The sequence below is a fragment of the Hakea prostrata genome, chromosome 11, assembly GCF_041222555.1.
Source record: "Hakea prostrata isolate BN-2017 chromosome 11, UWA_Hpros_2, whole genome shotgun sequence".
Classification (NCBI taxonomy): Eukaryota; Viridiplantae; Streptophyta; class Magnoliopsida; order Proteales; family Proteaceae; genus Hakea; species Hakea prostrata.
The window spans coordinates 7442463-7466773 of record NC_142610.1 but is presented as its reverse complement, the minus strand read 5'-3'; the positions used below and the strand labels follow the sequence as shown (position 1 = coordinate 7466773).

At 37.1% G+C, this 24311-nt stretch overlaps 2 protein-coding genes across 2 annotated transcripts; one reads left to right on the top strand and one right to left on the bottom strand.

Annotated features, from left to right (window-relative positions):
* The first annotated feature begins 8857 nt into the window (after window positions 1–8857).
* On the top strand, window positions 8858–18349 carry LOC148999856 (uncharacterized). The gene is made up of 7 exons (XM_089140191.1): window positions 8858–8980; window positions 9138–9342; window positions 13673–13912; window positions 14942–15053; window positions 15146–15320; window positions 17543–17783; window positions 17870–18349. Exons 2-7 carry the CDS (start codon window positions 9159–9161, stop codon window positions 18157–18159), a joined length of 1242 nt encoding a protein of 413 aa, XP_088996317.1. The 5' UTR covers window positions 8858–8980; window positions 9138–9158; the 3' UTR covers window positions 18160–18349.
* An 874-nt stretch (window positions 18350–19223) lies between these two features.
* Window positions 19224–22505, bottom strand: LOC148999855 (protein TIC 55, chloroplastic-like). Its single transcript, XM_089140589.1, has 3 exons — window positions 21898–22505; window positions 20700–20802; window positions 19224–20586 (listed from the first exon to the last, which is right to left on the bottom strand). Exons 1-3 carry the CDS (start codon window positions 22374–22376, stop codon window positions 19456–19458), a joined length of 1713 nt encoding a protein of 570 aa, XP_088996715.1. The 5' UTR covers window positions 22377–22505; the 3' UTR covers window positions 19224–19455.
* Window positions 22506–24311: the final 1806 nt, after the last annotated feature.

The following is a 24311-nucleotide window of genomic DNA, read 5'->3' as shown; positions in this document are numbered from 1 at the left end:
ATAAATCTACATTATTTACCTTAATCATTAACACAAGATGAAAACGAAAAAAATCTTCTTATTAATGAATAAATTTCATAATGTAGTCAAAGAATGTTAAATAAAAACGAACAATAACTCTCACTAAATGAAAGTATCAAAAGATTCTAAGACACACCTACTGAAAACATGATTCTTAAAAACTCCAACTGAAAGTGCCTTAGAAAACGAATGATATCTTGATGGTATTGTAAATGACATATGTAAATTATCAAAACATCAATCTTAGACATGCATTTAATAATAATGACAAAAAAGTATACATTGTCAAAGAAGAAAAATTATCATCATGCTAGTAAGAATTATTGACTATTACTACATTTCAACATTTAGGTTAACATTTCAACCTTTAGTTTGAGAATGCACTAATCCCCTTACAATTTGCAATTACCGCGAGATATATGACTTTGAAAGTACCAACACCTTTGGGTTAATGATACTTCCAAGTCATCATATTCCTTTAAAAATTTGTGCATTATCATACTTTGATGATGACACATTTTGGTAAACACCATAAATCTTCAGCAATAATTATATATACATTGAATCACAAAATACCATAATAAAATAATATTTTATCACTTTGGTGGGTTCCATCTAATTCTATCACAATATTATGTAATCCTATTTGTAGATAATTTATAATGGGATTCTTTCAATGAAAAAAATATATGCACATACAATGTAAACAGTATACAACCAATCTACTACATTTACAAGATAGATGATAACAACCATAGCACTATTAATGAACCAGTGCTACAATGTATAATCTAAACAAAAAGACAGCATAAGACATGACAGAGAATGATCTGAGGAGGATCAAATCACCAACCATGTTAAAAAAATAATAATAAATAAATTATAGCAATAACATCAATCCATGCAAGTACCAATCTTCATAATTCCTCATAATTACAGCCCAAACATTGCTTTGGATCACTATGGACCCACCCAAAAGAGAGCTCTTATCTCTCTTGCTCTCCTTTTTCACTTCCTTTAAAGATGGCTATATTACACCAAAAGATTTTGAATACTCGCGATGAGTAGATACAAATTTATAGAGAGAGAAATCGGATAACTTGAATGAGGAGTGTACTTATTAAGAAACCTTGAATCGATGGAATATTAATAAAAATGCGATAAACTTGCACTTCAGAAGTCAAGTCATACACTAAAGTACAAGAACAGAAAGCCAATTCGTATTTAGAATAGCTTTTGTATTAAGAAATCTTAGACGGAAGTTTAAGACTGATCAAGGTCCCGTTGCTAACCATAGAACCGAACCCAAAAGGAATTGATCATTGGAACTAATATCTAACAAAAGTGGCACGCGAGCGAACGACTTGCTTTAACGGGTCTCTCTAGAATTCAAATTCAAAAGTCTTGACACATGAACGTCGATTTGCTTAATCATGTATCAAAAGCCCAAATATAATACAATCCCAATAATTGGGTTCAGACCAGAACCTAGAGAAAGAGAGAGAAACATAGTGTGTGGCTATCTAGGGTTTCAATTAAACCCTAGATCTTCTCATTTGATCCAACAATAAAATTAAGAATTCATAACCTTAATTATTATAGAAATTTGCTCTGATACCAATTTTTGGATCTACAAAGATCTTTATTATTCCTATAATAATTAAAGCATGTGTTATGAATATAATCACGGAAGCGTAAATGAATAAATACATCTAGTGTTCTTGTTGTAGATCACCCTTTACTCTCCTTGAATTTTTCGAATCCTTTCACTATTTGAAATTCTTCGTTTAACAATTTGTGAAAACAATCTCAAACCCAAATATTACATGTGACGGCTCTGAGGACCCAAGAAGCTATTTATATATAAAATTCTAACATTTAACCACTCCCACAATAGTAAATATCAGTAATACCTTAAATGAATATGGAACCGGATAAAGGGATCAATGTTAATTAAGCCCACAACCCAACATTTCCTACTTGGATGTTGCTTTTGCTAATGTATATACAACTAAACTATTCTTTCCATTAATTTATTTATAAACTATATTTACACTCTACTTTGATTTTTTGTTTTCGATGTTGCTTTTGCTAATGTATGTACAACTAAACTATTCTTTCCATGAATTTATTTATAAGTTTTATTTATACTCTACTTTGATTTTTTGTTTTCTACAACTAAACTAATGTATGAATCCCCAAATTTTGTTATTTTCTTTCAGTTGAAATTGATTAGTTCTAACATTATAAAAGCCCAGGTTATGCTTCATCTCCTAAGGGAAAATGGTTGTTGTTGTTGTTGTTGTTGAATATAATTGATAATTCTATCAAGCTCCTTTTATAAAAATAAAAAAAAAAAAAAAAATCACCCAGATTGAAGATGAATCCACCTGAGTGGATATTCTAGCCTGAAGATTTTTTAATATAGACGACGGGACTTATCTTGCAAGCAATGGTCTGTTGGACGATTTGATATTAAACTTTATCTCCAATGCAAAAATTTCCAACCGAATACAATTTTAAATGATGATAATGATGACACAGACCTACCTCTTTGTGATTCAATCCCAACGAATCTCTATAAATGATGTCATTTGTGAATCTTTTCATTTGAATTCCAAACAATTTTTTTCTCTTCTTCTATCTTTTTATTTGATTTCTTAAGTATGGAGTGCCTACTTTACAAACAAACATGTAGCATCGATTTGGGAAAACCAACATAGAAATTTACAGTTGAAGACGTGTAGCTATTATTCATGTATGCATGTCTAGAATGTTAGCTATTTATTTTAATTGATTGGTTCAACTTATGCTTACTCTGCATTTTCGCAATCTATTTTATTTTCTAGTGTTATCGTCCTACCAATGGTTCGAATAATCAATGTTGATTTTACGAGGTTATATGTTATAATGTTGTTATTCCCATTGTGTTTGATACATCTGGTTGTTTAGTCAATAATGTGATAACCAGGTGTGACAATTTTGATTGTTTTGGAGAAACCTACTCGCCGCATTCTATTTTTTTTTTTGATTTTGGGGCTTTAATATTCCTTATTCCATTCTCTTGCCTTTTGACTCTTTTGAAAATGCAACTAACACATATTGACTACTTTAAAAATGCAACATAAGGAAACTTGTTCCAACTTTTTCTACTTCAGTGAACCAAACAAGCCACACTTTGGGGATTTCATGGAAAATTTTACATTTTCAAACTTTTACCCACCCTACTTCAGATTCAGCAAACAAACGATGTCTAATGAAAATTTGAATTCATGACCTGAAATACTGGTTTTTGTTGTCAGAGCCAACAAGCTGAAAGAGATGAACGAGGGATGTGAATTAATAATTGAATCCATTTTTAGTCCTCTTTCAAAATTAAAGTATACCTCCCACCATATCCAATCAACTCTTTCAGTTAATTGGCCGTTTGCTATGATGAAAGATCCGAAGCCCATTAGAAAAACATCAAATCTTCGAGATGGGCAAAGTAGCCATGTGTGAACCTGATTCTTTCGCCTAGTTGTATGAATGGTGTAGAATCTAATGTAAAGAGATATAATTAAAGTATATTTTTTTACCCAAAAAGAAAAACACACAAAGAGCGATGTGCATTTGCATGTGCGTTCTGTAATTAGTATAAATTAAAAATTCAAAGGTGGAACTCACTCTACGTGGGCCCCACACGATTGTGGGTTGAAAAAAGATCCATCGGGAAGTGATCCAAACTCAAAGAACCTCCCTCATATAAAAGAAACTATCATATACACGACATGAGAAAATTGAATCGGTTATCTCTTCTCCAAGAGGTGTGGATTATTGCCAACTAAGTCAACCCTCTAATGGTTTAAAATTTGTTTATATAGAGGATGAGTGCCATAGCATGATGTGGATATTAAATGATTATAGTATGGTTTTATCCATAACCGTTAATATAGTGAAATTCCAGCATCAAGATTTCACCTACCACATATTGATCAAGATTCATTTGGTCATAGATTTATCAAATCACCAAAACGCACTTAATTTTAAATAACCCAATTGTATAAAAAAAATCTAATTAAAATATATAATTTGCCCCTGCCCCCCCCCCCCCCAAAGAGAACCACAATTTCCATTTTTTTCACAAAAAGAATAAAAATAAAAACAATCTCCACTTGAAACAAAATTCTACTTTTAATAAACCATTAAACCTAATTTGTCATCCTATGGTTTGTATACAATATGTTTAAGTTTTGTGGAAGATCATTCCTTGAGAAGCTAATTCTTAACTAATGCTCTAACTAGAAGGAAATTGTAGGTGCAATGTTCAATAAAATGGCCTACTTCCCCTCCTTGGCACTTGATTGCTTAATAGAAGCAACAACAACAAAAACAACAAAAATAAATAAATAAAAATAATAATAATAATTCCCAAAAGAACATCTTGGATCCAATATCAACAACTTCATATTGGGCAAACCTAGAGAGAAAGTGAGCACCAACATTTAGATGGGAGAAATCTCTTTCTGAGGTATTTCCCACCTTGTGCGTTAACATGAGAAGGGGGGAGGGGGGGAGTGTGATGACATTCTCTTTTTTATTTTGGGATAAAGAACTTCATTCTTAAAAGAACATTACGAGCTACAACCGAGGAGTCCAATTATATAAGATAGAGGATCCAATGACAGGAATTAGGCCAAACTATCTCACTTGAAGAAGATAGCACCTTCCCGGAGAGGGCGTCCGCTCATACATTACTCTCCCTAAAAACATGTTGGACTTTACATTCAACGAACTTGGATTTTAGATAGAGAATATTATCCAAGACCACAAGGTTGCCCAATGGCCCTGAGTTTTCTTATGCCTTAATCGCCTTGATTAACACGGCACAGTTAGATTCTAGAATCACAAAATCATATTCTTCTCCCAGTGTGTAGAGCAATCCATCTCTTAGTGCCATGGCTTCAGCTTCAAGAGGAGTTTGGGCCTGGGCCGGTTTAGAGACCCCCAATTCACATTGCCCCTTAGAATCCATAATAATGAAGCCCAACCCACACTTGCCTTTATTTCCTTTCATAGCAGCATCTGAATTCAATTTCACCCAACCATGATCAAGAAGCCTCCAGTTCGATCTTTTCTCCATTTGTTGTATATGGATTCCCCTTGTAGATGTTTTATTGGCTTCTATGAAATCTCCCAATTGTGATACCGCTCCATCAATGGCCTCCATTAGGAAGATGATCTTATTGTTAAATATGAGGTCATTCCTTGAAATCTAAATCTGTCATTTTAGACAAGCCACAAATTGGAAACTTAATCAAAATCTTTTCCTGTAGAATTTTTCAAAGAGTTCCATAATTGTATCCATCTATGGACTTCAACGTCTTCATTTGGAGGAACCACAAATTACAAGGGAGAGCCAAACCACACCGCACGTGCAAAAGGATAAGCCAAGAAAATGTGATTCTCTGTTTCAGCACCTGCTCCACATCGAGGACAACACAAATCCACATCAATATTCTTGATCCGAAGGCCTTCAGTTGTTGCTAGGCCTTTTGCATACATCCTCCATAACAATTGTCTAATTTTTTGGGGGAGCCTTACATGACCAAATTGTGTCCTAAACTTCATCCTCCACCTGTAGCCATGATTTCTATTGTGAAGAAGAGACCTTTTGCTTTAATTCCTCCAATCTCTGTTTGCAAAGTATGTCATATGCAAACTTCACTGAAAATTGACCATTTGAAGATGCTACCCGGAATTGTGAGTCTTGTTGGGGAAATAGTCCTAGATTAATCTTGAGGACCTCATCCACTTCCTCCTTAGACATTAGAGAAAAAATCAATTCCCTCTTCCACATTCTATTCACTTGATCAATGAGGTCTGAAACTTTATATACCTAGCAATTTTCTTGTTTCTTAGACTTCAATATGAAGTTTAATAGAGTTGGGATCCAGTTATCCACCCACAGTTCTATGAAATCTCATATACCTACCTTCCAACATAGTCCAGCTTTAAGACCCTTTCCTTCCTTCCAACAAGCTCCTCCATGCCCATGATGGGCTCTAACCCAACTTAGCCTCCATGAATGAGTAACGGGGGAAATAGATGCTCTTTAAAATGGTTGTCCATAAAGAATTGGGGTTGGACCAAATTCTCCATGCAACTTTGGTTGAGAGAGCTGAATTTTGTAGATCTAGGTCCTTGAAACCCAAACCCCCCCCCCTTAGATTTGGGCAAGCACATTCTCTCAACTGATCTAGTATATACTCTTGTTGAATTTCCATCGTCCCCAATAAAAATTAGCAGCCTCTGATCTTAGCTCCTTGTGAGTTGACTTTGGTAGCTTGAAATGTGAGCAAGCAAAGTTGGGCATAGCAAAAACTATAGATTTTAATAGAACTTCTTTACCTGCTTGAGACAGAAGTTTATTTCCACCCTTGCAGTTTTGACTCCACCCTTTCTTTGACTTCTTTGAACACCTTCTTTTTTGACTCACCAAACTCAAAGGGCAACCCAAAGTACTTGGAAGGTCCTTCCCCATATGGTACTTTCAACACCCTTGAAAACCACCTCCTGAATTTACTTGGAGTCTTTGTGTTGAAAATCAACCTAGATTTCCTCAAATTTATTTGTTGACCACTAGCTTGGCAATAAATGTCCAAGCATGTTTACAAATTGCACAACTCATCTAACTTTACTTCGGAAAATAGGAGACAATCATCGGCCAACATCAAATGTGTCATTTTGGGCCCTCTATTTCTTATCTATAATCCTGCCAGATCTTGCATTTCCTTTGCTTTTTGTATCACAGCCGATAAGGCTTGTGAACATAATATAAATATTGTCGGAGACAAAGGATCTCCTTTCCTGATACCCATATATGACTCAATTTTACCTTCAAATGATCCATTAAAGAGAAGTTTGAAACTAGTTGAAGTAATGCATTCCATCCCAAGAGATACCCAAGTCTCTCTAAATCCTAATTTGATCAACATCTTACTTATAAAGACCCATTCTAATATGTCATATATGTGTGATGACAATCTTAAAGACTCTAATAATGACCACCTTATTGATATTGCAAATTGCAATACATGTCCATCCACACAAATCCATGTCGAGCAACCTAGGCACAAAGATAGGATGCAAATGTGCTATGACAAGAGAAAGTTTTTCGTGAGATAATGTGTCTACCTTGTGCTTAGACATTAGAAGGGGTCAAAAGACAGTTCTATTGCCAATGAAAGAAGATAATGACCACCCTGATAGTATTTTAATAGACATTCCTCCATAAAGATCCATATTGGCAAACCTAGGCATAGAGGGAATGTGTATCTATGCAAAAAGCTCATTGTGGGATAGTAGTGTTTGTCTTGTGCGTAGAAGTGATTTTATTATTATTTATTTTTTTTAGGGGGGGGGGGGGGGAGTATGAAATGATAACACTACAACCCATGAAATACAATAACAATCACTATATTGATGTTGCAAGTCACAATTATTCACAAAGAACGCTTCCCCCTCCCTCACCTCACATGATAATGGCCTCCTTATTGATGTTATCATGCACACAGTCAATCCATGGGTAACTCTTTCCCACACGCTATTGATGATGACATACACCCTCCTCCATAGAGAATTCTTTTTCACACACAAAAGTTTTGGTGATCATCCGATTGATGCTATCACGCATAATCCTCTCTAGATAATTCTTTTCATCACCCTCTTAATGTTGTCACACACTTCTCCACAAATAACTCTTTCTCCCAATCATACCCATGACATGATAATGACACTCCTTGTGTATGAGTGCAGTCATTAAAAAGGACTAGATTTTTGGAATTATCGAGTATAATATGTTATTTTTTGGTAGGGAATCTAATATATTAGAGTTGCTCCAATGTAAAGAAACTATAAGACGCAAAAAATGTATTATATTGTAATGAGAAAAAAATCCTAATTTAATAGACTAGGTCCTCATCCTCTAACTTACTTAACATCGAGACAATGTACTCCATTCTATTGAGAGAGAAAACCTAATTTTATAGCCTTGATAGGCCCAACCAAGTCTCCTCATCCTCAAACTTACTTAGCATCAAGATAGGCTAATTAGTACTAGGGTTTGCTAAACGGAAGGTCTAACTTGGATTGCTTAGATTCTATGTTGAATTGCAAAACAAAGTCAACCCTACTTTTTTTTTTTTTTTTTTTTTTTTTTTTTTTTTTTTTTTTTTTTTTTTTTTTTTTGGTTTTTTTTTTTTTTTTTTTTTTTTTTTTTTATTTTTTTTCTTTGAAGGGGGGGAAAGGAGGGGATTTTTTTAAAAAAGGGGGGGGGAAATGGGGTGGGGGGGGCCACATAGTTCACCCTACTTACTTTGTAATTTATCTTCTTATCCATAAAAATTAAGCAATTCCCCTAATGTAATCTGATTGTTTAAATGGTTGAAATATCCTACAAATTTTGCATGCAAAATGCCCTAGGTGTGAGCCATCCTAATCTAGGCCACCATTTCACACCCCAAAAAAATGAAAAATAAATAAATTTTTATCCAATGAAAATGGAATATTTAACAAAAAAGCCCCTAGTGTCATTACTTAGAAATTAGAATCCACCCAAAGAAATAAGATTATTATTATTATTTTTTTTATTATTATTATTAGCCGTCCGATTTGTGTGATTGAGTGACTTCATATACCACTTGAAAACCAAGGCGTGGATTTTAAGCTAAACAGCATTCACGTAACCTGTGGGGTCCTCGCTTTTAGAAAGAAACATAAAATTCTGATCGAACGGTTCATAATAAAATGAATCTATAATCTTGCTTGTATTGAGCAAGGAACCTCAAAAAAAAAAACGAAAAAGCAAGAAAAAGGAATTCGAAAAACAGAAAGCTTGTTTTGTTGCCCTTTCTCCTTCAATTACTTCACAAGCGATTTTTTTTTTGGGTTCTTCGATTCTGAAGTCTCTGATCGCAAGGTATCCATAAACAATTCCCTCATACTCTCTCTCTCACCTCAACCGAATTGAAAATTTGGAACTTGTATCGTTTAATTGTTTCGAATTGTCTCTGCTTGTCATCAAATTGATTTTAATGAGATTTTTTGGCTTATTTGTTGTCTGGTTTGTTGGGCAGTGAGTAGTTGACAAGGGGAAGATGTTTGCGGCTTCGTGCCTTGCCTCTTGCTGCGCGGCCTGCGCTTGCGAGGCATGCCGATCAGTGGTGTCTGAGATTGGCCGACGTTCTGCTCGGATTGCATATTGTGGTCTGTTTGCATTCTCTTTGATCGTCTCATGGATTCTCAGAGAAGCTGCTGCTCCGCTTATGGAGAAGATTCCTTGTGAGTGTCCGAGTTTGTCTTTGCCTCTTTAAGTTTTCCTGAATTGTAATTTAATTGTTCATAAAATTTTGGCACAACTTACTACATGCCTAATTTTTTTATTTTTTTTTGTAAGAAGTTAAACACTTCATTCATAAACTTGCAAGAAACTACAGAGACACATAGCAAACAAAAGAAAGAAACATAAAAGATAGATGCATGAAATCACAAGGTTGGATCCGAACCAAGGATGGAAATTAACAGACTGTCATACATGCAATAGACAAGGTCATCCAAGCTAAGGGATGGGTTGAGCCCAAAAAACCCTTAGAATAATGGTTGTAGCAGCCACAATACCAATAAACGCCTACGGAGACACACCACAAAGGGTGTCTCCACAAAGGCAGACACAGATACGCCACTAGGGCGGAAATACAACAACACGCCACAAGGGCGGAGATACAACACGCCATACAACACGCCCTGAGGACGGAGACAAAACACGCCACATGGGCAAAAACACAGTTGTGGCGGCAAATGGCGCTGGATTTCGATTCTGATCTACCATCTGTTGAAGCTGCAAACATGGAGAACAGCAGCAACAGGATACGTTTTTGGCGTAAAGACATCATATCTGCAGAATGCACCACCAAAGCTCGCCAACTCTACTACATGCCTAATTAATACTAGAAAATTTTGTTATTAAGCTTTTTCTAGGTCAATAAATATCATAATGTGGGGATTCTTTCTATAAGTCTTCTAAGTAGATATCTTGTATATGGATATTCCTGACATAAAATCAAGTTAGTTCTCTATAATAGTAGTTTCTTGTCTCACTTGGCTTCCAATGACCCTCTCACATAATTTCATAGGATGACTATTAGTTTTGTGCCCTCATGTGGTTTTCAACAACCCAATCATAGAACTTAATTTGTTTGAAGAAGAAACGGAGAAAAGAAAGAGAAAAAGGGTTTGTTAGACCAAAAATAGTTATAACGTGACGGGTGTTAACAGTCTTTCAGCAGGAATTGCCACTGATCTTATAAGAGGTTTCACTAGGTAACAAGTTGTATAACGTCCAATCCTCTTCTGAGGTTTTCTGCTTGTTCTTCCTCCCTAGATGCTTCTGTTAGAAGTAACATACAGGTAGAAAGCATAAGAATATAAAATTAATATTTATAAGACTTATCTGATTCATGTGACACATAATATTTTTGTAGTTGGAGAAAAGATCAGCAACATCTTTTTTTATCTCCCATTAGAAACACATACATGAGTTGAGTTGATGAAAATATACTCCCTTTAAAGTATTTGAATGCCCCCTTATTGTGCAAGCCGGGTTGACCATAATGTTCTCACCTCCAAGGTAAAACAACTCCTGGTCTCCAATGGCATGTACTCCATAGGCAATTACTTGCAAAGAATGTCCGAAGATAGTGCTCACAAACTCGTTGACAAGATGCACACTTTTGTAGAAAAACCAAGAAACTAAGATCGGTTTAAAATTGTTAGAGCAAGTATGAACCATCTCCACTCTTTATATATAAGAGGAAGAGACACCTTTAAAGGGATATCTGCAAAAGATACGTCCCAGACCATGTCTTTTCCCTTAAAGCTTGTTTGTTAGCCATTCAAACAAGTTTTTCCATTGAATACCCATTGGCTGTTGAGGTATCAATTAGGAAATCATATCACCTGTAACACTTCCTTGTAAAAAGGGCGTACCCAGTGCCGAAGCTCCCACACTGTGGGGTCTGGGGAAGGGACTTTCTAGGCAGCCTTACCCCTGCTTTTTTTTTTTTTTTTTTTTTGCAAAGAGGTTGATTCGAACCCGCGATCTCCAGCGCACAATGGAGAAACTCCACCATTGCGCCAGGCCCGCCCTTCTTAACAAAAAATATTCTGAATCTTAGACTTTGAAGATCATTTCGAAATTCCAACAGCTTCTCTAATGAGATTTTGAGGGAATACTGATCAATAAGGGAAAGCAGTGAACGTTTTTGTTTCAGATATCAAATGGGACCTTGTAAGAAATCGACCCTTCTAATTAAGGGGTTTGCTGTTGAAAATCAAGTGCAAAAGGAGTTTTCTTAGTTGGGGTCCAGGAAAATAGGTTCTAGCTTTTCAAGTTCCAGATAAAATGTGACTATTTTCTACAGTTTGTAAGGATTTCAAGTAAAAGTTAATTTATGCTTTAGGTTTTCAATGCAAAAGCTAACCTTGAACCTGAAATTCTGTTTCTTTTTTCTTTATTCTGTTTACATAGGAAGTAAGAACATAAAGAGGAGGATAAGAACAAGAAGGGGATATAGGAGAAATAGGGATAGGGATAGGGAGAGTAGGCTATCTCAGCCTTGGGCCTCTCATCCACTTTAAACAAGTCTTTCTCAATTGAAACACTTGCAAGCGAGAAATATGAACTCCATTTACCAAGTCTTGTTTCAAGTACAACTGACAGGGCCTATTATAGCTTTGCTCAAGCCTTACAAAAATAGAAAGTCTCAAAACTAGAAACTTGAGAAATAAGAAATTTCTAAATAAAATAGAAACCCTAGATCAACTAAGCAACTAAAGTAGAAACTTATTATAAATCCAATTGTAAAAAATTGGAAAACCTGGTGTCGAAGGCTTCTGCACAAGCAAAGTCCGGTGGGGAGGGGCGGTGGCAATTTTCCTCCGCAGCCTTACCCCAGCAATTTTCCTCCACAGCCTTACCCCAGCAATTTTTAGTAGCTTCTATTTTGAGGTATGACAGTTGGCTTATCCTAAAAATAGTGACAAACTGAGATTGGAACAAATTTTGTCCCACCACTAGTGATGTCCAAGTATAGAGCTAACAGTGGGCGGTTGGTACCCTTTGGTTAGGAGGTAGTTTTTAATTATTTTTGAGAGACACTCAATAGCACTTTCCTAGCCCTAAGTTAGTCCTCTAAGTTTTCTTATTGTTCCCTTTCATAAAAGGAAATTTTTTTAGATTCTTTGTGTGATTGAGGGCATCAGTCCTACAGCCCTGATTATGGGTTGTTTGGGCCCACCCAAGTAAGAAACAGTACATATAGTAGTTTATAGCAAATCTGGAACTCAAGACTAACACAACAGGTAATTCTTGAAAATCAATAAGGATGTTGAAGGAATGGAATAGCTAAAGGACTAGAGGAATATGTACATAATTATGGCATGGAAGTTTTAGATTGTACCATGGGAGACATTGTCTATTTGTTTTCAACTTTCAACTGAGAAGAGGGGTGAAAAACAGGTTTTGGTTGATGCGTTCAAACTCCTCCGCATTTGCCACTATTTGGCCTGAAATTCCAAGCATTAAATCCTCACAACCAGGCTTCCAAGAATCTGTTAACAGGTACTGGAGTGAAGAGTGGTTAAAGGAGAGTTGACCCTTGAAGCAGACCTGGAAGAAGCTGCAGGTTTATGTAAAATGTTCAGATGAGTATCATACTGTTATATCATATCGTATGGGAAATGAGGGAAGGCAGGAATCTAGGGCCTGAGTCGCTCTAGAGATGCAACCTATCCCCTGACATACTGGGTCATTTAAGTTGAATTAATGAAGTTCCAGTGGAGTCAAACAAACAAAATAGATTTGGAAACTTAAAACAAATTCTTATGTAGCAATCTCTACAATATGAAATAAAATGCAATTACAAAAATATTTCCAAGTAACCAAATTAAAAACTGCCAACCCCCTTTGGACCGTTAAACCCATTTTAGGAGTGGTTCGTCTCCATCTGGGTTTCATATCAGGCCAGGCAAATCCAGCCATGATATGGCTATTGCATCAGGTGGTCAGAGTCTCAATTTCCTATTTATATACCATTTCTTCTTCCTGGACACCTTGTTGTCATTCACCTAGCATCACATGTATTATCATGTTGCCTGTTATCCATGGACATTCATCATTTACTAGTTCTGTTACCAAAGTGTTCTGCATCATGTCTTTTGATGGACAATTACCACTATTTTTGAGGACACCCTAGCTTAATCCTTGTTTGCAAATGTTCAATCATTTGGGTTAAGACTTATAAATTTTACAGTCTTATACAGTTTTGACTAATCTGCATCGTATTGAATATTAAGAGCTCTAACATGCTTTAATTTTTTATCCTTTTGAGTTATGCGATGTTGTTTGATTAAAATTAGGATATGCCAAATTGGGTGGGGTATTGAATTCTTCCATTTTTCCAGTTCGAATTTTAGTTAAACAATTCATTGTCAATTCGTCATCCAGAAATGGCAAACCTCTGGACAGTGTTACCACAAATATATTACTTTTAATTTGTCCAAGTTAATAATTCATGAAACTGATCTTATAATAATTGTCTGTGACTCTTCGCAGGGATTAATCATTTCCACCAAACTCCAGACAGAGAATGGTTTGAAACAGATGCAGTCTTGCGTGTGAGCTTGGGAAACTTCCTATTCTTCACCATCTTTGCTATTATAATGATTGGAGTCAAGACTCAAAAGGATCCTCGGGATCAATTGCACCATGGTGGATGGATGTTGAAGATTGTTAGCTGGTGTCTAACAGTAATTTTAATGTTTTTCCTTCCAAATGGGATCGTCAGCTTCTATGGTAAGTGGTTTCCATTTAATATGTGCAATTAATGGAAAATTGTTGACCAGCTGGTTGAACTAGATTCAGTTTGGACTAGTTCCTTTTTGGTTCAGTTGAAATGCTCAAATGCCCAAAAAAGGCAGAATTGATTCCAACTTCCAATGGTATCCAGTTCTTAAACTGTGATTGTTATGTTCATGTTGGTGAATCTTACTGGGCTTCAGCTTCTTTTTAATGGAATTCAGCTTCTCAATTTTAAAAGTATGGCTATCCGAGTTAAGACATTGAAATCTTTAATGCTGGAAGGACTAGAAGCCAGAAGCCTTTTGGGGTGGCTTTTTTAGATGTGCTAAAATTTCCAGTTATATTTTTATTGGCCTCACATTTTCGATTCCTTGTACACTGTAAGCTGGCTTCTAAGAACTGGCCCCAGAATCTTCCCTAAGTATATGACAACAAGAAGCCTTATCTCAACTAAAAGTGTCAGTTGCATGGATCCTTGCCTTTAAATCTGCTCTTTGAGGCTGTACTAGATACAAGCTAAGCCATGCATATCCTTTCTCATTTCTCCTTTAGAGGCCTCCATTCAACGTGGCTGTGCCACCTCAAACCACTTTCTCATAGCTTATCATTGTTGGAGCCACTCTCAGACCAGATAGATACATATCTTACTTGTCAAATTTCATATGGTTTACCTTGTACTGGGTTTCCACATGTAGTTTTAACTGTTGATAAACCCTTTTTTTCCAAATATTTTATTTCGCCATTTCCTAAGGTAGCATAAAATTACCATATAATAAGTGGACAAGCAAAAGTCACATCATGCCAGCCTCCCCTCCCCCCGGGGAAAATAATAATAATAATTAATAAGTAAGGGGGAAAAAAAAAGCAGTGCATCTCGGTTGTAGGCACAAAAAATATTACCCTGATATTGGAGGAAGGCATGTATAATTAAATATTCCTCAAAACTTATCTTCTTGTGAATTTCTCTTCTTTATGTTATCCTTTTTTTTCCACTTGATCTGACAGTTAAAGTTAAAAATGCAGAGACACTATCAAGATTTGGCTCAGGATTGTTTCTTCTTGTTCAAGTTGTCCTCTTACTGGATTTTGTTCATGAATGGAATGACAAATGGGTTAGAAAGAATGAGCAGTTCTGGTTTGTAGTCTCTTTTTTGCATTCCTTTTAATACTTGTTGCCTTTGATATTTGAGCTTTCTTGATATTCGTCCTTGTGTTTAATGGATACAGGTACATTGCATTGTTTGTGGTTTCACTTGCATGTTATGTGGCAACATTTTCTTTCTCAGGGTTACTTTTTCATTGGTTCACTCCATCAGGACATGACTGTGAACTCAACACCTTCTTTATTGTATTGACTCTGATTTTGGTGTTTGTCTTTGCAATTGTCGCACTGCATCCTGCGGTATGTTGTTTTTCTATGTTATTTTGGATCAGTTTCATCATTTTTCTAAGTTCTTAAGTTCTTAACATTGTTTTCTTATGACTGCATGATCACAACCTCATTGTCATTTCAGTTTTCTTACATACTTGGTGTGGTATAGGGAAATGTAATTGAGAATGACCTCATTGTCATGTCAATGCAACATGCAGGGAAAACGTGATTCTATAAATTTCCTATGGAAAATGGAACCACTCAATATGTATTACCATTCTGATGAGCTGTTGCATGATCATTGTCAAATACTTATTAAATGGATAGAACAGATCAGTTCACTTACATCCATTGTTACTAGTGTTTGACACCACCATACAGAGTCAAAAACTTGATCTTGAGGCCAATCTCACTACAAAAAAGAGAGTGGACTCGAGATCTTGTCAAGTTGGGGCATATAGGGGCAAACACGGTGTCGAAGGCTTCCGTGCAAGCACAGTTTGAGCCTCAATCTGTAGGGGTATTATCTGAAACTCGCTATACAGCCTATTCCAGTCCATTTGAACACACTGGTAACCTCAGGTTTATGAAAATAGTAGTTTAAATGTGAGGTCCACTTTGGACCCCAAGTTAAAAACCGGTACATTGAATTAAAACCTTGAAATAGCCTATTGTACGCATCTATCTGTCGTATACTCATTCATTAATCCTCTTAAGTTCAATTTCAAACAAGTCTAATACATTCATTAGAAGTATTCATAGTTCAAATTATGAAGTCCAAATGGCAAGGTTACAACTTGAGATTCGAGTCTTGAGACCCTGTGTGCTAAGCACTAATGCCATAGGTGTTATCTTCTTGTGAATTAGCTTGGAAATGTGTGGATGAAGTATAGAGGGAGTAGGGGTGCTAAGAATCTGCTGGAGTATTTCATCAAAGCAAATATCTGCTGAAGAAATGGAGTTCCAACAAATCCAGCAGCAGCAGCTGCAGAACTCCTCAAAAGGGTGAATGTGGCTTCTCTCACCACGATCCGAGTCCAGATGTCTTGACTTAACTGAGTTAGGACCCTTCTGTAACATGGGCTGGTTTGAGTTTGGGTCGAAATTTCGGTCCAACCAAGATCTCAACCGACTCAACTGAGATTTTGATCGAAATCTACAAGTTTCTCGTCATCCCCTCTGATCATGTCTTGTCATTTGAAAAAAGCAAGATATCTCACGAGTTTTCAACCTATGCTACCACATGGCAGTTTAAGTGTATTGACTAAGTTTTAATACTAATATTCTGCCATTACATGCATGTGCATGCTTTTTCAAAATGCACCATTAGTGTTCATTGATTGGTCAAGGAAAATGTCGTCACATGTTTTATTTTGCCTCTGGTCTTTTCTCCCTTAGTTTTAGTGGTGAATAACTAAATTATGATAGATAAGAGTAAGAGGTCAGTGATTGGAGTAAGATTAAAAGTTTCGGACTGCCCACGCAAATGCCCAGGTTCAAATCTTAGATCAGCCACCATGTGAAAAAAAATGCTGAAGGTAAGGATTGCCTCCAAACCCTCCCCTCCCAGGATCTTGCATGGGTGGTTTGTATATCTTTGTAAGATAGTAAAAAAATCTGAAGCAATTACTTGATCCTGTTGTACTGTCCATGATGTTTTTGGTTTTCTTTGATTTTATTGAATGAATTCTTAGTATTAACTTCAATCTGGGGCACAGGAGTGACATCGAGAGAGGCATTCAATGTATGCATAGTTTTTCGTTGCTGCCATGGTGGTCTTTTAACCAGAACAATTCAGAGGCAGGCTACCATTCTGAAATTTCTTTAGGTATCAACCAACTTAGAGTTTCCTAAGACTTTAAAACTTAGTTCAATTCTGTAATAACACCTGAATTCCTGGATCTCTCCATTTAATTTTCGTTTAATTGGCCTTATTTCGGTGTTGAGGGCACCCAATTGGCATCTTACCAAATGCAAATTTTAAGATGAGAATTACAGGAACTCTTTTAGTTTGAACTTCTAGTCATGCGATTAATATATAGAAGTATTGCGTATTTTCTATGATGTTATGCATCATTCAGAGTCCCTTTTCTTTTTTCTTCCAAGTATAACTTCTCCCATTCAGTTTTGTGGATGCATGGACTTTGGGATATAATGCATGCATATACTGTCTGATGCATGTCTTGTGATCAAATCATAGTGGTATCCATTGTGCATTCCTGTTTCACAATTTCCATTGATCTCACAAACAGGTTGGTGGCAGCATTTTACCTGCTTCAGTTATCTCTCTGTACTGCACATACCTTTGCTACAGTGGTCTTAACAGTGAACCCAGGGACTATCAGTGCAATGGCCTTCACAGAGATTCCAATGCTGCCCCTACAACATCAATTGCGTTAGGACTTCTTACCACAGTTCTCTCAGTTGTGTACTCTGCTGTTCGAGCTGGATCATCCACAACTTTCCTTGCAGAATCAAGCTCACCTGATGCAGGTCAGTACATTAAACAGGTAGCTAAGACAGTCTAATCAGCTTTTTCTCCTGGACCCTCACATTCTTCTGCTCTTGTGAACAAGCAGACAGGCCCTTGCTTCCATTGAACAAGACTGATGAACCAGATGAGAAGAAGGACGAAAGTTACGGGCCAGTCAAGTATTCTTATGCTTTCTTCCATATCATCTTTTCTCTTGCTAGCATGTACTCGGCAATGCTTTTAACTGGTTGGTCAACTTCAGTTGGAGAGAGTGGAAAGCTGATTGATGTTGGGTGGCCATCTGTGTGGGTTCGGATTGTAACAGGGTGGGCTACTGCAGCTTTGTACATCTGGTCTCTAGTTGCCCCTGTTTTGTTCCCAGACAGGGAGTTCTGAATGCCTCCTTGATGTACCAAAATTTACATAATATGTCATTCATCTTTGTACATGTGTGACTCAAGTCCATTGCTGCATGCGGCATTGTAGCTTGATAAACCATCCCATTGTTTGCGAAGGCATTAAGTTGTGGAACAGTTGATTGTTAATAAGAAAACAGTGTTGTGTGGCAAGTGTTTCATGGTTACTAGGTCCTCTCCTCTCTGTCTGTGTGCTGAGGGTTCAAGGAGGAAGTATATTAGTGGTATTGCAACTTCCAGTCAAAGACCTAGCTTTGAATGTTAAATGTTAGATGTAGAATTATTAGATTCATCACTGCCTCTAAAATTCAATTAAAATTAGTCTTAATTCAGTTGGCTTGGAACCATGGGATCAAGATGAAGAGATTTAAGACGAGGTGATTTGCATTTCCAAACTTGAATGCTAAAAGCATCCTTGTTCCAACGCTCAAACAAATCACAAGCCTGCCTTGATTACTGAAGAGAAATTCTGCGGACTACCACTGAAAAACATTACTGAAATGAGAGCAAGTAGATAAACATATGAAAGTGCTAAGATAAGCCATGCTTTAGACAGAGAACTACTTCCTTAACTTCTCTTGAAAGCAAAAAAGTCACTAATTTGTCTGCCAGAAGCGGGTTGTGATCCAATAGAGAGAGAAAGAAACAATGGTTGTCTTCAGAATTCACCAGCTTGGATTAACCATTACCCTATCAATGACTTCTTTAAATAAAGCAGGTGATGTTTATCTAGTAGACTTGAATAAATCATGGTTTGGAAGAAAAGAAATCGTCCACAAGACCAAACTTGTTACCACAATCAAGCAAACCTTGGCACGTTGGGGACCGCTCCCTACTAATACCTAATGAGCAAAGTCTCCAGCTATCAATATTGGCATAGATAAGGATTCAATCCATGTTGCCATTTCTTTTATCTTCTCAGAAGATTCAACTTTTAACATGAAAATGGGTTTGCATTAATTTGCCTTCAATAGGCCCCAGATGCAATTAGGTTGGCAGACAGAAGAGGTTTGTACAATTCAAAGCCAAAAATGAAACAGTTAAGATTCTTAAGCTAGAAGTTTCTGAGTTTAACATTAGTAGTTGCATTTATGAGTGGCAGGATGAGAAACAAGAAGGCTTAGCTTATAGCTACTTACAATTATAGACACGAAAGGGGCAAAACCATTGTTGCATGAATCTTTAAATGGATACATGTCTCAGAACACAGAGTATGGGGTTCGCAGTAATGGAGTCCTGAAGTGCAATGAAATCTGCAGATACTGTATAGAATTAGTTACACAAATATTCCTGCTCGACGATGCTTCCTAATGAAGTTTGTTGTGTTCATTGCAATTGCAGTAGAACATGCAGATACCCCAACAAGGAATAATGTTGTAGAAACCAAGTAAAGAGCCTTCCACTGTCTCCCAGAAACTAGAATGGCCAATGCAGTTGAAGCCATAGCCATGACAGAAAGAGCATTCTTCCAAGTCTGGAAAGCTTGCACAGCATTTTGGCATTGCTTGCAATGGATGACATGACGGAAATATCGGTTGGCTGGATTAGGTGCATGCATTGTTCCAATTCCCCCCTTGGCTGGCAAAGAAGCAGAGATCCCAGCAACCAGCCCGGCGGGTGCATGTTCAATCACAGCTGGTTCTTTTGGCAGAGAGATTGTGCTATGACCAAAGTGATATGGCATCCCATGCCCAACCTTATCTATCCACTTCCTGTACTCAGTAACCCAGGTGTCAGAAAACCTTAAGTTAAGGTACAACTCCTTTGTGGGAACCTTCTCCTTTATAAGAACTTCATTTTGGGATGAGAGGAATCCCATGTCTTGCTCAAAAACCTTACTCGCATTTTGATGGAAGTACCATTGAGGAAATAACTTTATAAGTGGGGATCTACTAGTTCCTCCAAATCTCACAATGAGCATGGACTTCCCTTGTCCTGCTGGTCGACATAGAAAGAGACCTGTGAAGTATTGCTTCTTCCCATTTTTGTCAACAAGCTCTCTGTTGTTCTGAAGAACACACGGTGCTTCAAAGCGTAGAAAGTTTGGCATTCCTTTATCCATTTGTCTGCCCCAATGGCCTGCAAAACCCCGATCAGTCCGCTCTGTTACCTTGAAGAGTAGGGGTTGTGCTTCTTCTCTCTTTGCTGTCCAATCTGTCCTATCATGTGAGATTGGGATATGAGCTGGATCCATTAGATTCTCAAGGAGTATCGAGTGATCATAAGGTAGCTCATGGATGGTGGAGACATCTACGAAACCTGGCCGAGCAAAGTTTTCAAACCATGGCAATTTATCAGGGTTTGCTGGGTTCTTGTCTGACATCCAAACCCACACAACTCCTTGTGAGTCTCTCACTTCATATGTCCTCACACAAGCTGACCGAGGAATGCTTGCTCCTGCTGGAAGCTGTAAGAGGATGGATATTGTAGGTGTCTCATCAAGTATGCTTCTTTTGAATCCCAAATAAATTGGTAATGAATGGGAGAACAAAGGATGAATGGAATAGAAACCAAATGTACCTGAGGTATCTTTACACATTTACCATCACCTTCAAACTGCCAACCGTGGTAGAGGCACTCCAATTTTCCATCCACCAACTGACCTTCAGATAGTTTTGCCAATCTAAATCAAAAGTTAAGAGACAAAAATCAATGTTAGTATGATCATGGAAGAGATTCTGAGATATTACTTTAACATAAGTTACCCTCACCGAGAAAGCTAGAGGAGGTTGGTGTAATAAGCATGAAGCAGGAAGGTGTCCAATTTAGATACAACAAATCCTTCTCTCTTTTGAGTTTCAAGTTACCGGATATCTTGAAATTTTTTCCACAATAGAAATCTAAAAAATGACTATTTCTGAAAATTTCACAGTAGCATGGAAGAACTTGAAGTGCAAGTATGTAGTGTATGTTTAAATTAAAGAGAATACCCAAATTCAACCATCAAAAGTCAAAAGAAGCAAGAGAGCACAGTGAGAGCATGATAATTTTGAATACAGAGACACATGATGCTCACACTAGTTCATTATCAGGAGTTCCAACACAAGAATTTGCTACCAGCAAGTTATTGAAAAGAAGCCATTAAAACTGTGCTGCAACCTGGGAGGCCAATAATTCAATATCCCTCAACATCTGCTAAGTTGATCCAATCTTCATGTGGATCTTCACCCTGGAAGTATATTAAACACCCTAAATGTGCACACGCAGCAGCACTACTCAAGCAGTAGAGGATCACGGACAATCACCCCCACCCCCACTTCTTGCTCTTTAATTGGTGGACCCTCATATAGAATGTGGTATTTCTTGGATAGAATTAAAACACTGGCTGTGTTCTTTATTTTGCTTTTAGTTTTTAATGACAAAGTTATATTTTCTGATTCATAAAAAGCTTGAGCTAGTCCTGCAGATACCAAATCAGTGCTGGACATCAGCCAAACACTTCTCCATTTATAAATCCATTTAACCAGAAATGTTCAACTGACTTGCCTAATTAATGGTGTTTCTTGGTTATCTCTGATACTACAAGGCATTATATAAATGATCAAATGTAGCAGAAAACCATAAAAATGGAAATTATGTAAATGATCGTCTGTGTGATTACTTCTGAAAAGGAATCTCTTAACAACCCACTAAGACCCAAACCAGTAGAAAAGAATCAAAAACTCCCTTTTTTTTTTTTTTTTTTGGGGTAAGAAATCAACAGCTCATTGGTTGTTACCTGTGAGGGCACCGATCTTCATAGCAATGAAGAACACCACATCCATCTCTGTATAGAACGACCTGTTTGTTAAAAACATTGAGACCCAGAGGAGCATCATCAGGAATGTCCCTAGTGAGATACAGAGGATACCACTCCTCTCGCCAATCGTAATCCACGACAGCTCTTTCTCTAGTTTCTTGTTCTTCCAAGGTAGAGCCTAAAAGAACCTTGTGATCATCTTCTGATTCTCCACCTTCCTCCTTTCCATCGACAGAGACAAACCCACCTACCTCTGTCACTGCCGAACACTTTATCAGTCCCCTTCTTGCTTGATTCACCTTCCTTTTCTGACCCAGATCAGTATGTGAAGCTGAATACATTTTGACAGCGGAAAAGACATATGTCCTTCTAGCCTGAGTCGTGTTTATGAGGTTGTCATGGAAAGGAACCGTCTTTGCGAGGGCAGTATCAGAGAGAAAAGTTCGTAATAGAGCCATTTTTTCAGCTCAACAAGAACTAAGTGGAGATGGTTGTTAGAGCATTAAGCAGAAGAAGAGAAGGGAACACCTTTTTTTCTAGAGAAATCCTGACCACACAAAGTTAAAAGTTCTAGAACTGTAAAAGAGAAGCGTACGAGAGAGAAAAAGAAAAAGACTAGTTAGCTTTCTCTGGTTGTTATTTGTCAAGACTTGGAAGACGGACAAAATTGGAAAATCAAACACGTAAGCTAATGCAGATGGTTCCAAGTAAGATTTTAGATTTTTCTCTTTACTTCCTCTCTCTGTTCTGTTGGATGAATTAGATCCATGGGAAGAGACCCATTGTTGGTGGCTATTAAGATAAGGAAGAGGCTATCAATATTAGTCAGTGCAGTGTTAGTTGTGGCAGATACAGGTAACTATCAGCCTATATTTGAAATTTATGGATTCAAATTTGCTGTGAAACTCCCTACTGCATGTGGAAGAGCATTTCATATTCCAAATTCTTTCCTTTTAACAGTGATGAAGACGAGAGACTCTACCAATCTGTCTTGCTTGATTTGGGAAAGAGAAGAACAAATTACCAGGTGTGTCTGAACTCTGAAGCAGCCCCACCAAGAGGTCTTGCAGTATGGGTTTCCTAGTCGAATTATTTCCCTTCTTCTTTTTATTATGAGATTTGAGACTCAAACCAGTGGAGAATGGATATAGAGCCTGAGTTTATTTGAAATCTGAGGCTTGGTTTTCCTCTCCATGCAGTTTTTCCCCCTCTGAGTCTTTCTGACTAGTCTTTTTCTTTTGGGAAAAATGGTTTCACGGTGGCTCTCTCTGGGCATCTTCTGGAGGGTTCCCTGGAGACAAGACAAACCGAATCCATGGTAGAATTGGTGAGGCCTTTCATGAACAACCTTATCCACACACTCTGCAACCCATGTGCCAGGAAAATTATACAAGACTCCATAAAAAGCTCATGCTGGGGTTAAGTGGAAGGCATCCAATGTCTTTGCTCAAATACCTTACCTGCATTTTAATGGAAGTAGAACCTTAGGAAGAATTTTCTCCTATAATTATCTCTAATTTTCTCACAAACTTTGCATTAAGCAGGGACTTCCATGGTCACCACGTCCTCTTTTATGTCAAAAATAATGCAGTGTTGTTTTCATTATTAATATGATCAGGTAAAATGAAGGTAATTTAGTTATTTAAAAATATTAGAGGAGAAAAAAGATAAATTTGATATTTTTGGGAGAAATCAAAGGTGAAACTTTCATAATAGACTTTTGAGTAAATACGAAGAAATGATAGAAATTTTCCCAGAAAGATTCACCAACTATAATGATACGAATTGCAAAATTGAGTTTAAACAACAAATTTACGTAGTCGACCCACCCCATTACCTGGAGTAATGAAACAACTATCACCAATATGGCCTTCTGTCCCTGGCAAACAAGGGACGAGTCATGGTTCAAGTATTGATTTAAAAAAATGTGCTTCCTGCATTTCCCTTGGTAAATTTCAGTTTTGAAACAACCGTTGTTTTCCATTAGAGACCTTTTTTTTTTATGTGAAAGAAGTTCATTAAAACTGAAGAAATATATTATTCTGAGCTTAGAGACAACTCAGAATCTTCAGTTAAACAACCACCAAAGGTAGATGAGCTGAGCTTGAGGGATATTACAAAAAGACATTGACCCCATATTGTTTTTTTTTTCTGGAACAGGCATTTTATATATTGGGGTCGGGTATTGCATAATATAAAGGGGCCGAAGTCCCTCGCCCAGAGGATTCAAACTCTTAACCTCCTACTTAGAGTTATTGGTGATACACATACAACATTGGAATAAGTTCCAAAGGTTGTACTTGGAATCGAAACCATATATAAAACCTACAACCATTTGTGTAGATTTTCTTGACTAGTAGATTTCGTTCTAATCCTGATTTCCAACCTTCTAA